The sequence below is a fragment of the Culex quinquefasciatus genome, chromosome 2, assembly GCF_015732765.1.
Source record: "Culex quinquefasciatus strain JHB chromosome 2, VPISU_Cqui_1.0_pri_paternal, whole genome shotgun sequence".
Classification (NCBI taxonomy): domain Eukaryota; kingdom Metazoa; phylum Arthropoda; class Insecta; order Diptera; family Culicidae; genus Culex; species Culex quinquefasciatus.
The window spans coordinates 143,729,894-143,743,988 of record NC_051862.1 but is presented as its reverse complement, the minus strand read 5'-3'; the positions used below and the strand labels follow the sequence as shown (position 1 = coordinate 143,743,988).

The following is a 14,095-nucleotide window of genomic DNA, read 5'->3' as shown; positions in this document are numbered from 1 at the left end:
CCATTTACCAAGTGGAGCAGCTTGATTCATCAACGCAGCGCGCGAGGACATGCATTAATCGGTACATTGGATTTGTCTGTTTATTGCGCTACTTATCGGTGTCAACGAGATTGTCGTTCTTGCGGCCCACCAACCAACTCTAACCAGGTGAGCAAATCAACGGGTGCTTGAACACGACGACGATGCCGGTTCTTTGGCTGGTGTGGTGCAACCTGCAAATGCATTTTTCAATTGGGTGGAAGAACTCGTTATTAAAAAAAATAAGGGTGACACTCACAGAAGTGCGTATGACGAAAACTCAATTTCCCACCGTAAAAAAGAGTTCTTGGCAGGTTTATGGAAACCCGTCACGGTTTGCACCGGAGTGTGCCGATTTGGTTTGGTTTGTATTTAAACCGCAGGTCCTGGTCGAATGGGTATGATTGAGCGATCAGCTTCCAAGTCAAACGGTACCTGAGGATTAGTACGAGCTTAGCAGCAACCTTAGAAATGGCATTCAAAGTGAGTCTCCTGGATACGAATAAAGACCAACAATTTCAACTAATAAAAAAACCCCTTTCCCAAACAGTTCATCGCCTTGACCACCCTTCTGGCGGCCATCTCCGTTGGAGCCCTTCCCCAGCACGGACACGCATCATCGTATCAGAGCATCCAGCTGCACACGGCTCAGCATCACGTGGCTCCGGTGCATCACGTGGCCGCTGTCCATGCCCTTCCGGTTCATCATGCCATCGTGAAGGGAGTCGAGCATCACGCCCCTGCCAACTACGAGTTCGCGTACTCCGTGCACGATGGTCACACCGGAGACATCAAGAGTCAACACGAGTCCCGCCACGGAGATGAGGTCCATGGCCAGTACAGTCTGCTGGACGCCGATGGCCACCAGCGTATCGTTGATTACCATGCCGATCACCACAACGGATTCACCGCCACGGTCCGTCGGGAACCGACCGGTGTGAAGATCGCTCAGCCGGTGGCCAAGGTCATTGCACAGCCCATCCATGCCTATGCGCACCACGTGGCCGCTCCGATTGTCCAGGCCACGCACCATTATGCTCCAGTTGCTTACCACAGTGCTCCGCTGGCGTACCATGGTGGTCATGGTGGACATGCCACCAGCCATATCAGTGTGCAGCATTATTAGAGCAATAGTTTCCTGTTTTCCAGTTGGGACCTGATGGATTTACAAGCAAGTGTGTGATTGATGCAGAAAATGAAGTTCCCTGTTGCGGTGGATATAACTTACAGCTAATACTCAAGCATCTTTTAAGCATCTGATTTTCTTTAAAGAAACTTAAAATGTATATAATATAAATAAATAAAAATATAAGATGATTTTTATAATCATTGGTTCTTGTGTTATTGGTTAGGTTAATTCAAATAATTATTCTCATCGTAGTTATGTTTGACAATATTTATCTCTCGAAATTTTTAGATGCTGCCTAGAAAAGCAGTTTTTATGACTTGGAAATCAACTTTGTCGTGCTATCTTGTCGGATGTCGCTTTTGACGTTGCGAGAAAAACGCGTTTTAACAATACGTTTTGTTTGGCTGACCATACTTTGAAGTTTGGTTAAATTTGGTTGGTCTTTGACCTGAAGTCCCTTCGGCCAGTTGTCACACTTACAGAAATTACCAGGGTGTGTCAAGATAGCACGACAAGATTGAAACTTCTTTCTTTAATATAAAGAGTGACAACAATGCACGGTTTTCCTTGTTTTTTTGTTGAATATCTCAGGATTGAAATCGAATTTTGGGGATCTGGGAAGGTCAAACGTTGAGGCATTGTGAGCTGCGCAAAATGACGTTCTTGAATCATTTTTTCCCAAAAAGCACTTGCGATAAGAAAGCACGACATCGACAAAATATTGAGAAAAACATACATGTTTAGTCCGGTTTTCAAATAATTTAAATGAACAGCATTTTTATTCGTTGTATTATGAAACTTGGTTATTTGGAAATTTTTTTTTTGGACCCGTGGTGTAGGGGTAAGCGTGGTTGCCTCTCACCCAGTCGGCCTGGGTTTGATCCCAGAAGGTCCCGGTGGCATTTTTCGAGACGAGATTTGTCTGATCACGCCTTCCGTCGGACGGGAAGTAAATGTTGGCCCCGGACTAACCTTAAAAGGTTAGGTCGTTAGCTCAGTCCAGGTGCAGGAGTCGTCTCCCTGGATCCTGTCTCGGTGGAGTCGCTGGTAAGCAGTTGGATCAACAATCCAAAGGTCGTCAGTTCGAATCCAGGGGTGGATGGAAGCTAAGGTGTAAAAAGAGGTTTGCAATTGCCTCAACAATCAAGCCTTCGAACACTTAGTTTCGAGTAGGAATCTCGCAATCGAGAACGCCAAGGCAATGCTGTAGAGCGAATAATTTGATTTTTTTGATTTTTTGATTTTTTGTTTAACTTCCATCGGATGGGGAAGTAAAACGTCAGTCCCGGCCTTGGTTGTTGTTAGGCCGTTTCTCCCGTGGAATCGCTGGAGGCGGTTGGACTTGCAGGTCGTCAGTTCGTACCCTGGAGTGGAATGTTCCTTGGAGTAGAAATAGGTTTGGTTGCTCTCCCTATTCAAGCCTTTGGACTCCGAGCAGAAACTTGCAAAAGAGACAACAAAAGACCTAGGGATCGTTATTGTGGATGGTTTGATTGCAAAAACAATAATTTTGAGTATTTTCGTGAAACATTGCATTTGCATTGCAAATACGTATGTTTGTAAAAATTATCATGTAATTATAATTGCAATGGATAGCTCGATATGATGTTTTGAACAGTTTGATGACTTGTGAATATTGAGACAAAATACATTTTTAATTTAAATAAGCAGCCTTGTAAATTGTATGGAGAAAAAGCGTTTATTGTGTTTATTTGTGTTTGCGTCTGAAACTTTTCGTGTATTTTTTATTATGAAACTAGGGCGTCATCCATAAAGTATGTCACGCTAAAATCGGCCAAAATTAACCCCCCTACCCCTTATGTCACACTTTGTCACGCTTCGACCCCCTTGAAAAGTACGTTACGCTTTGTCGGATCCCCTCCCATCTTGATTTTTTGTACGATCTAGATTAAATTTCAATAGGTCCTATCTGAATAGAAAATCCATGACTCATAGGTTGTTTTGAAAATTTACTTTAGCAATTCATCGCCATCGTGCTTACTTGTCGTACGTGCATTTTGGGCCAAATTTAGTTAAGAGCGAGTTTTTCACCGATGTGAAACAGGTCGTATCAAGTTGCTCCGATTTGGATGAAACTTTCAGGGTTTGTTTGTCTATATATTAGATGAACTCATGCCAAATATGAGCCCTCTACGACAAAGGGAAGTGGGGTAAAACGGGCATTGAAGTTTGAGGTCCAAAAAACATGAAAAGTCTTAAAATTGCTCGCATTTCCGTAAAACTTCATCAATTCCAAATCTCTTAGATGCATTCGAATGGTCTTTTGAAGCCCTTCAAAATGGGCTATAGACATCCAGGATTGGTTTGACTTTTTCTCATAGCTTTTGCAAATTACTGTGAAAAATTGATTTTTTTAAATCCTTAATAACTTTTTGCAACAGCCTCAAACACCCATACTCCTATAGGTCAAAAGTTAGGGAATTTCATGGACTATAAGCCTACGGTATTAACTTTTTGGCCAATCGCAGTTTTTCTCATAGTTTTACGATTTTTCTATAACAAACATTTTACAACGTTGGTTTTTGCCCTGTAGGCTTCCATAGCGGCACTTTGTGGTCTTAATTTTGACATATTCGGAATCCTCAGAAAATTTTACATTAGATTGAGGTGTTTTGTATTTTGAATTTGATTGAAAAAAATGCCATTTGGAATTAATTAAAATATTTTTTAGCATTTTGTCGGATTATTAGTAAAACAGGTATTCGCCTACTTAATACAGCATTTGACGTATTGAACACAGGGTATGAAAAATCTAACTTTTTTTCATAAATGTTTTATTTAATTATTTTCTTAATCAAATTCATAACTCCAACATCTCAATCTAATGTAAAATTTCCTGACGATTCCGAATATGTCAAAATTGAGACCAAAAAGTGCCGCTATGAAGGCCTACAGGGCGAAAACTAAAGTTGTAAAATGTTTGTTATAGAAAAATCGCAAAACTATGAGAAAAACTGCAATTGGCCAAAAAGTTAATACCGTAGGCTTATAGTCCATGAAATTCCCTAACTTTTGACCTATGGGAGTATGGGTGTTTGAGGCTGTTGCAAAAAGTTATTAAGGATTTAAAAAAATCAATTATTCACAGTAATTTGCAAAAGCTATGAGAAAAAGTCAAACCAATCCTGGATGTCTATAGCCCATTTTGAAGGGCTTCAAAAGACCATTCGAATGCATCTAAGAGATTTGGAATAGATGAAGTTTTACGGAAATGCGAGCAATTTTAAGATTTTTCATGTTTTTGAACCTCAAACTTCAATGCCCGTTTTACCCCACTTCATTTTGTCGTAGAGGGCTCATATTTGACATGAGTTCATCTCATGTATAGACAAACAAACCCTGAAAGTTTCATCCAATTCGGAGCACCTCGATACGACCTCTAGAACAAACCGAGCAGAATCTACAAATACTGCCTCTTAAAAACGCCATTTTGTGCAGCTCATAATGCCTCATCTTTTGACCTTCACAGATCCCCAAAATTCGATTTCAATCCTTAGATATTCAATGAAAACCAAAAAAAGCTCCGAAAATTTTTGTCACTCTACATATAAAAGAAGTTTCAATCCTGTCGTGCTATCTTGTCACTCCCTGAAAATTGATGTAAGTGCGACAAAGGGCAAAGGGATTTCAGGTCAGGATGCGTTTGACGCACGTACAAGTTAGACTACCGTAAACATTTTACAACAACTTCAACCAAACTTTGGGACAATGCACAGAATGGTCAGCCAAACAAAACGTGTTTGTTATTGTTTACATTGCGTGCTTTCGTTTTTGTTTATTCAAGGTCAAACATTAAAACGCGTTTTTCTCGGAACGTCAAAATGGCGGGTGCGACATGATAGCACAGGGTTACCAGGTCAAAATTTGAAAAATCTGGCAAAATATCGACGAACAATCTGGAAAAATCTGGCAGACGAAAATTTTACAATTGGGAATGGCGAAGGGGAGGCCGGATATGAATTGATTCAAAATTTTGTAGAATTCAATTCAGAATTCAGGTCTAACTGATTTTATGACCTTAAAAAAGTTGAATTTACATCTTCTTTTTGTAAAACATATTCTACTTTTATTTGATTTTCTATTAAATACGTTCATTTTAATCAACAATTTTGTATAAGATGAGCATAAAGTGAAAAATCTGGCAAAATCTGTCAATATCAGGCACAGAGAAGGGTAAATCTTTATTCTGGCTGACACTTCAAAAATCTGGCATTCCCAGATTTATCTGGCAACCTGGCAACCCTGTGATAGCACGACGACGTCGAATTGTTGTATGATTCAAGTATGACTTATAAATGTAGGATTATTTTTTTATTCGGAGTTCAATCGAGAAAGTTTTTTATTTTTGCAGGTTGTGTTTGGATTTTTTTTTTCAAAGTATGATTTCAGCATCATTCATCAAAAATCAATTATCAAAATGTCTGTTTCTTTAAACCTTGTATCGTGTTTCATTTATGAGTAAAGTTTATCAAACATCAAACTTTAAAAAAATATATTTTAAGACTGAATTTTCATTATTCAAGAAATAGTCTAGCGTGACGTCACAGTATCACGGACCTCCCCTCCTTTCTTGTCACACTTTTTTACGCTTGCGTCAATCCCCCCCCCCCCCCCTAGAGCATGACGTACTTTATGGATGACGCCTAGGTTATTTGAATATTGTTTTAGTACAATATTATTGTTATTGTATTTTTGATGCAGACAATGTAGTAAATTCCAATCTAATAAGGCATAATTGCTATTGTCAGCAAATTGGAAGAAAATGGCTCATGTGTTTGAAATTCAATACCAAACAAACCAATTACTTACTCAAAAGGACAGTGAACAGCAGATAACGTTCACTTTCGAAATGATGCCTTGACAGATTAAGAAACATGATACTCTCAATGGTCTACGTTGAAAATGGTCACCAGAACTGTCCCGCTGTTTAGAATATAAAAGATGAGCTTCTAGAACAGCAATGCATCAGACAGCTCAGAGATTTTCCGGTAGCATCTTCAAAGAAGTTAAATCAAACCCAAAAATGGCAGCAAAGGTATAACACGCGCTTAAAAGATCTTCTAGTTTTAATTTGAGTTACATTTCCAGTTCATCCTTTTCTGTGCCCTGGCTGCCGCGGCCAGTTCCGCCTTGATTCCCGTGAGTCGTCAAAGCCAACAACAGCACCATCAACAGCTGCAGCAACACTCCCGACACCAGCAGTATCGATCCGAGCCCCAGGATGATGACGGAGCCCAGGACCCCGACTACACCTTCTCGTACTCGGTTCTGGACAGTTGGTCCGGTGATGTGAAGAGCCAGCAGGAGAGTCGCCAGGGTGACCAGGTGCGCGGTCAGTACCGGATGCTCGAGTCGGACGGAACCGAGCGGATCGTGGACTACAGCGCCGACGACCGAAACGGATTCAACGCCATCGTTCGTCACCAACCGCAGACGGCCGTCGTAGGGCGGGTCATCCCCGTAGCCCATGCCATCCGGGCGATTCCGATTGCCTCGGCTGCTGACCGCGTGGCCCCACTTTACGCCACCTCGAACTCGCGCATGGTCAAGTACTACGACACCCCGCTGATCATCGCCAATCGAATTCGTCACAATTGAGGGGGGAATAAATGAGGTGGATTTGTCGAATGCTGACCATGGCTTGTGAAGACTGACTGTGAAGTGTTTAACGATAATTGACAACTGCGTGTGTTCTGTAGGTTTAAGTCGCTAATAAAAACTGCCCCATGAGCGTTGAACTTGAACCTGGCAATTTTTTTTTATTTGTTAGCTAAAAACTTGTATACTATGATGTAACAAAACGAGTCAATTTTGCGGATTTTGCCGGATTTCCATCGAAAAATTCATTCAGATGATTTTAGAAAATTCCCCTTAGCCAAATATTGTCAAAAAATTTCGCTCTTGTAATGATCCTCCAAACATCCATGCCAATTAAAACAGATAAATTACAAATATCTGGATAAAGGGAATTTTCAAATATGATTGTATTTAAATATTTCAACAATTGAACATGAAACAGACTTTTATTTTAGTAAAATACAGACCTTCCATAACATAAGAAGAAGAAGAAGTTTGATAAGAATGGTCCAGTTTGGTCCATGATTCCAACAGAGTAGCCTTCTACTAGTGTCCAATTAGTAAAACAATCAATTCTGACCTACCACGACCGGTTCCAGATTTTCTAGGGAAGCGATTCTCAACGGGGACGGCTTAGAAGAAGGTTTTTTTTTTTTTTAATTTATATTTATTCAAATTTCTTTTCAATGTACATTCATTCAGTTAAAATATTATTGAGTGTCCAATCACAAACGATGACTTTTCACCTCAATTTTAAATACTAGCAACTTTCATTTATTCATGAAATATTGTAGCTTTCGCTATTCAGTGATTTCAAATGTAGGAGGTCCTACATGTACAAAATGGAAAAGGGATACCTTAAAACTAACTTATAAACTATATAAAGAGCGGATCAATGCAGCTGAAGACTGCAATGATTTTTGTCGAAATGCATCAATTATCTTATTGGACATAACATCCAAAGTGTCAACTTCGGCTAATTGATGAAGTTCACTGGTGCTGAACCAGGAGGAAGTTTCAGAATCATTTTCAGAATTTTGTTCTGAATCCTCTGAAGTTTTTTCTTCCTGGTTAAGCAACAGCTTGTCCAGATCGGCACAGCATAAAGCATGGCAGGTCTGAAAATTTGTTTATAAATTAACAGTTTATTCTTGAGACAAAGTCTAGAATTCCTGTTTATAAGTGGATACAAACATTTAATATATTTGTTACATTTAACCTGGATACTTTCAATGTGATCCTTGTAAGTAAGGTTTTTGTCAAAACCAAGTCCAAGATATTTCACTTGATCCTCCCACTTTAAATTTACCTCATTCATCTTTATAATGTGATGACTTTTGGTTTAAGAAAATCAGCCCTTGGTTTGTGAGGGAAAATAATAAGTTGAGTTTTGCAGCATTTGGAGTAATTTTCCATTCTTTCAAATAAGAATTGAAAATATCCAAGCTTTTTTGTAATCTTCTTGTGATGACACGAAGGCTTCTGCCTTTGGCGGAGATGCTTGTGTCATCAGCAAAAAGTGATTTCTGACATCCTGGGGGCAAATCAGGCAAGTCAGAAGTAAAAATATTGTATAAAATTGGACCCAAAATGCTTCCTTGAGGGACGCCAGCACGTACAGGTAGTTGATCAGATTTGCTATTCTGATAACATACCTGCAGAGTACGATCCGTCAAATAATTTTGAATAATTTTCACGATATAAATCGGAAAATTAAACCTTTTCAATTTCGCAATCAAACCTTTATGCCAAACACTGTCAAATGCTTTTTCTATGTCTAGAAGAGCAGCGCCAGTAGAATAGCCCTCAGATTTGTTGCTTCGAATTAAATTTGAAACTCTCAACAACTGATGAGTAGTTGAATGCCCAAGGCGAAATCCAAACTGCTCATCAGCGAAAATTGAATTTTCATTAATGTGCGTCATCATTCTATTAAGAATTATTCTTTCGAATAATTTACTAATAGATGAAAGCAAACTAATGGGCCGATAGCTTGAGGCTTCAGCAGGATTTTTATCCGGTTTCAAAATCGGAATTACTTTGGCATTTTTCCAACTACTGGGAAAATATGCCAAATCAAAACATTTGTTGAAAATTTTGACCAAGCAACTTAAAGTTGCTTCTGGTAATTTTTAATTAAAATGTAAAAATGCCATCCTCACCAGGGGCTTTCATATTTTTAAATTTTTTGATAATAGATTTTATTTCATTCAGATCCGTATTAAAAACTTCATCTGATGAAAATTCTTGTTCAACAATATTCTGAAATTCTATTGAAATTTGATTTTCAATAGGACTCAAAACATTCAAGTTGAAATTATGAGCACTCTCAAACTGCTGAGCAAGTTTTTGAGCTTTTCCCCATTAGTTAATAGAATATTATCACCATCTTTTAAAGAAGGGATGGGTTTTGAGGTTTCTTAAGAACCTTTGAAAGTTTCCAAAAGGTTTGGAATAAGGTTTAATTTGTTCGACATCTCTTGCGAACTTTTCATTTCGCAGGAGAGTGAATCTGTGGTCAATAACCTTTTGCAAATCTTTTGAATTCGCTTCAGTGCAGGATCACGAGAACGTTGATACTGTCTTCGGCGAACATTTTCAGACGAATCAGAAGCTGAAGATCGTCATCAATAATGGGAGAATCAAATTTGACTTGGACTTTAGGAATAGCAATATTCCTAGCATCCAAAATTGCATTAGTTAAAGATTCCAAGGCTGAATCAATATCAGCTTTGGTTTCTAAAACAAAATCATGATTTAAATTATTCTCAATATGATGCTGATACCTGTCCCAATTAGCTTTGTGGTAATTAAACACAGAACTATTGGGTCTGGTAACTGCTTCATGAGAAAGTGAATAAGTTACTGGAGGTGATCAGAATCAAAATCAGCATGAGTCACTAAAGGACCACAATACTGACTTTGATTTGTCAAAACCAAATCAATTGTTGATGGATTTCTAACAGAAGAAAAGCAAGTTGGTCCATTCGGGTATAAAACCGAATAAAGACCAGAAGTGCAATCTCTGAATAGAATTTTACCATTGGAATTTACTTTAGAATTATTCCAAGATTGGTGTTTGGCATTAAAATCACCGATGATCAAAAATCGAGATCTATGCCGAGTAAGTTTATTCAAATCCCCTTTGAAATAATTTTTATTTTCCCCAGTGCATTGGAAAGGCAAATATGCAGCTGCAATCATAATTTTCCCAAAAGAAGTTTCAAGTTCAATGCCCAAACTTTCAATAACTTTTAACTTAAAGTCACGTAACGTGCTATAAGTCATACTACGGTGGATAACTATTGCAACTCCACCGCCATTTCGATTCATTCGGTTATTAGTTATAACTTTATAATCTGGATCACTTTTCAAATAAGTGCCAGTTTTTAAAAATGTTTCGGTTATAACAGCAACATGCACGTTATGAACTCGTAAAAGTTGAAAAATTCATTTTCTTTCGCTTTTAAAGAGCGAGCATTAAAATTCATAATATTGATGGAATTACTTAGATCCATGATTAAACTTCAGGGTAAGAACAACATCATTCGCAAATTTTAATCCAATCTGGATAGCTTCCATCATGGATGTAGCATTACTCATTGTTTGAATCAAACCAAACAGTGAGTTTTGCAAAAAAGTCATTTTTTCAAACGTAACATCGCCGAGATCAGAAGATCCCAAAGCGTTGCCAGCAGAAAAATTTTCAAATGAGATTTGAGGTACCTGCCCAATTTCAGAGAGATTGGTAGAGGATTTAAAATTCGTGGATGAACCCGAACCCGAAACGACGTTAGCATATGAAATGCCATTGTTGTTACCTAACTTTTCCACGGTAGGGGTATTTCTAGCATTGTTCGAGTGAGACAGCACGAACGTTTGATTTAAAGATGCAGGTACAACCTGACTTTGAGAAAATTTCGGTTTGGATTTCGGCTGATGCTTAGCACGAGAATCCAAAACCTTTTTCTGATGGGGCAATCCCAGAAATTTGATTTGTGATTTCCACCACAATTTGCACATTTAAATTGGGTGACTTCTTTCACGGGACAATTGTCCTTGTCGTGAGAAGAATCCCCGCAAACCATGCATTTTGGAACCATGGCGCAATGATCAGTACCGTGACCGAATGCCTGGCAACGCCGGCACTGGGTCAGATTCTGGCCATTACCGCCATGTTTCTTAAAATGCTCCCACTTTACCCGTACATGGAACAAAAACTGAACTTTGTCCAAAAGTTTCAAATTGTTGATTTCATTTCTGTTGAAATGAATCAGATAAAATTGTGAAGTCAAACCAAAGCGAGAAATATTCCCGTTTGATTTTTTCTTCATTGGTATTACTTGGGATGGGGCAAAGCCAAGCAACACCTTAAGTTCGTTTTTGATCTCATCCACCGACAAGTCGTTGGAGAGACCTTTCAAGACCGCCTTGAATGGCCGAGCATTCTTGGTCTCATACGTGTAGAAATTGTGTTTGTGGTTTTTCAAATAACCAACAAAAGTTTGGTGATCTTGTAAAGATTCCGTCAACAAGCGACATTCTCCTCTTCGACCAAGCTGGAACGAAACCTTCAAATTGCAAGTTTCCTTGCAATTCTTCAGTTGCGTTCGAAAGCTGGCCAAATCGGAGACGGAAGTCACAACAATTGGCGGAGCCTTTACTCGTTTCTCGACGGCAGAAGGCTCAGTACGAGGAGAAGGTTCCTTGTCATCAGTTTCGGATAAAACACCGAAACTGTTTGTCAATGGAATTGGAGGATTGACCTCACATTCAGAATCAGAATCAGACCGAAGAAAAGGGTGTTTTCTTTTTCTGTTTCCGTTAGCCGGTTTAGCGTTCAAACGCTTCACCGACGTAACGACCAAATCTTCAGAAGATTTGCGTTTACCTTTGTTTTGACGCATTTTGCAAGCAAAGTTCTCTTAAAAAGATGGCTTCGTTTGTAAAATACAACAAAATTTCAGGTGGGGTTAGTCTTGAAAAGACTGTTTAGAATTTTGGAAAATAACTCAGGTAGTCTTTAAAAAGACTGTGAATTTTGTTTTGAAATAACTCTGAGCTTAGGTAGTAAAAAATACCGCAGCTCTAGTGTCCGTTCACCACGAAGGTTCGCAAGACACTGCTTAGAAGAAGGTTAAGAATCGCTGCTCTAGGGGAAGAATTGGTCTCTTTGGTCCAGTCAAACTTCATGATTTTTTATAACTAACTTTCAAGATCCAATTCCTGGCTGTCTTGCAAAACGTCGTTACGGCCATCGCGGCCACCGACACTTAGTTGATTTTGTCTCTGGAACAAATAAAAATATCAGGACTTGTAGATGATCAATTCAAAGCATTTTTGAATTTAATAATTCGTAAATCAATCTAAAAACGGCTTTGTTTACAACTGGCGCTTACGACCTTTTGAAAAATAATCCTGGAAATAAAGAGCTACGGAAACTCTTTTTAAGAATAAATTTTGAATAAAAATAATTTCGTGCCGAAAATAACAAAAAAAAAAAACATCTTGTTCTAAAAAAAATAAAATTTGCACAATTTCACTGAAATTTACACCAGAGCTATGCCAAAGACGCCTACTTCAATTGAAATTATTTGGCGTTGGTGGAATACTATTTTTTTGAATGAATACAACAGTGTACCTAGTAGAATAAACGAGTACTATTTTACATAAGTTTTATTTCATAATTCCTGGGAATTCAAAATCTTTCGAAATTCTTTCAAATCGTACTGTAACTCGTAAAAAATAGAAAAAGAGATTGCTTAACAGATAGGAAATTGCTTTAAAAAATGGTTAGATTTCCTTCCTCAGTGTTGCTAAAAAACCCCGATTTAATACCATTAGAGGTGAATTAGAGCCTTTCTTACAAATTGATGAAACTCCGAAAAATATATTGATGCAATTAATTTTTCAGAAACATAACAATACCACCCAGTGAGAATTTGACCTGAAGCTTCGAATCTTTTTAGACTAAACCTCGAATGCATTTTTTTTTAAATTTCAGAAGAACATTATGGGTCGCAAGATAATTATATTTAATTAAGAAAAACTTATTGGATTGACAATATTAGAAAAAAATAAAGGGTACTCAGTCTTTAATGTTAGTCTATGATTAACATAATGAAATATGTATCGATATTGCACTATGTCGATCTATTATGAGAAGCCAGAAAAAAACACTTTCACGCGCAGCGTAATATGCGCAAGCGTAAATGTGCTAGCGTTTATGCTTCGACTTGACGACTTGTCGATCTTTCGAGCGAGAACGAGCCAGGACTTCGAATTTGATGTGCAGTATATGATTCTGTATAATTTAATGGGAAACAATAGGGTAAAAATAAGACAAAAACACTAATATGGCTTTATCTCTGGAAATATATTTTGGAATAGCTTCAAATTTTGGGCCCAAGCAGTTTATGGCGCATGTTTTCGAATGGCTTTTTGTTTGAAACTGAATTCTTCTAATTTGATAGTGTTATCTGTAAAATTGTCCAAAAAATACCTCTAAAAATGGCTTTGACCACATTTACTGGTCGAAAATTGTGAATCGAAAAATAAAATGTTCGTCTCTGACCCCACGGCTGCAAATCTGCAATATAAAAAATGTGGGTTTTACCTTCAATTTAGTAATGGGATTCGAAAAAATCGTCATAAACTGCTTGTGCAAAAATTTTGAAGCTTTTCTAAAATTCAATTTCCAGTGATTCAGCCATATTTGAGTTTTACGTCTTATACCCTAATTTTAATTATTAAATTTTTGGTTTTATACAGCAATACCCCACGAAAACAGCAATAATAGCAAAAAAAGTTCTCCGATCGGGCTAAAAAATTTTCTGGGGGTTCCTTGGCCGAAATAATTAGACCCGTATTTTTTTGTTTGGCCATTAGGGTAACCTACGCCGTGTTAGGGTGGTCCGAAAAATTGCAATTTTCGTCATTTTTCGCAAAAACCACTTTTTTCCTAGCTGCCCTAGTCGCAAAAGAAAGGTGATTAGTTTGGCTATATGGGAAAAATAGTAAGAAGTTTCAAAAATCCAGCTTAACATTTAAAAAGGTCGTATAAAAACATAAAATGCTGTTTTGAAGGTCTCGGGACCAAAGGGCCTATGTCTGAAAATATTTTTATCGGATTCCTCGGAAAATTTCACATTACATTTAAAAAAAGGGTGAAGTTATGTTTTCAATACTCTGAGATACGATTTTTTGAAAATAAAAACTGGGCTTTTCGACGCGCCACGCGCAAAAATGGGAAAATGACGAAAACGGGAAAAATTTACTTATTTCACTAAAACTGTGATAACTAGAAAATTTCAGCGATGACCTATACATGTTAGGGTACCAAAATTTTCG

At 38.0% G+C, this 14,095-nt stretch overlaps 2 protein-coding genes across 2 annotated transcripts; both read left to right on the top strand.

The window, feature by feature from the left end:
* The first annotated feature begins 243 nt into the window (after nucleotides 1-243).
* On the top strand, nucleotides 244-1,336 carry LOC6046728 (larval cuticle protein A2B). The gene is made up of 2 exons (XM_001863852.2): nucleotides 244-501; nucleotides 569-1,336. The coding sequence occupies exons 1-2, from the start codon at nucleotides 490-492 to the stop codon at nucleotides 1,142-1,144; spliced, it is 588 nt and encodes a 195-aa protein (XP_001863887.2). The 5' UTR covers nucleotides 244-489; the 3' UTR covers nucleotides 1,145-1,336.
* Nucleotides 1,337-6,123: 4,787 nt separating this feature from the next.
* Nucleotides 6,124-6,920, top strand: LOC6046727 (cuticle protein). Its single transcript, XM_038255659.1, has 2 exons — nucleotides 6,124-6,203; nucleotides 6,257-6,920. Exons 1-2 carry the CDS (start codon nucleotides 6,129-6,131, stop codon nucleotides 6,764-6,766), a joined length of 585 nt encoding a protein of 194 aa, XP_038111587.1. The 5' UTR covers nucleotides 6,124-6,128; the 3' UTR covers nucleotides 6,767-6,920.
* The last annotated feature ends 7,175 nt before the right edge of the window (nucleotides 6,921-14,095 follow it).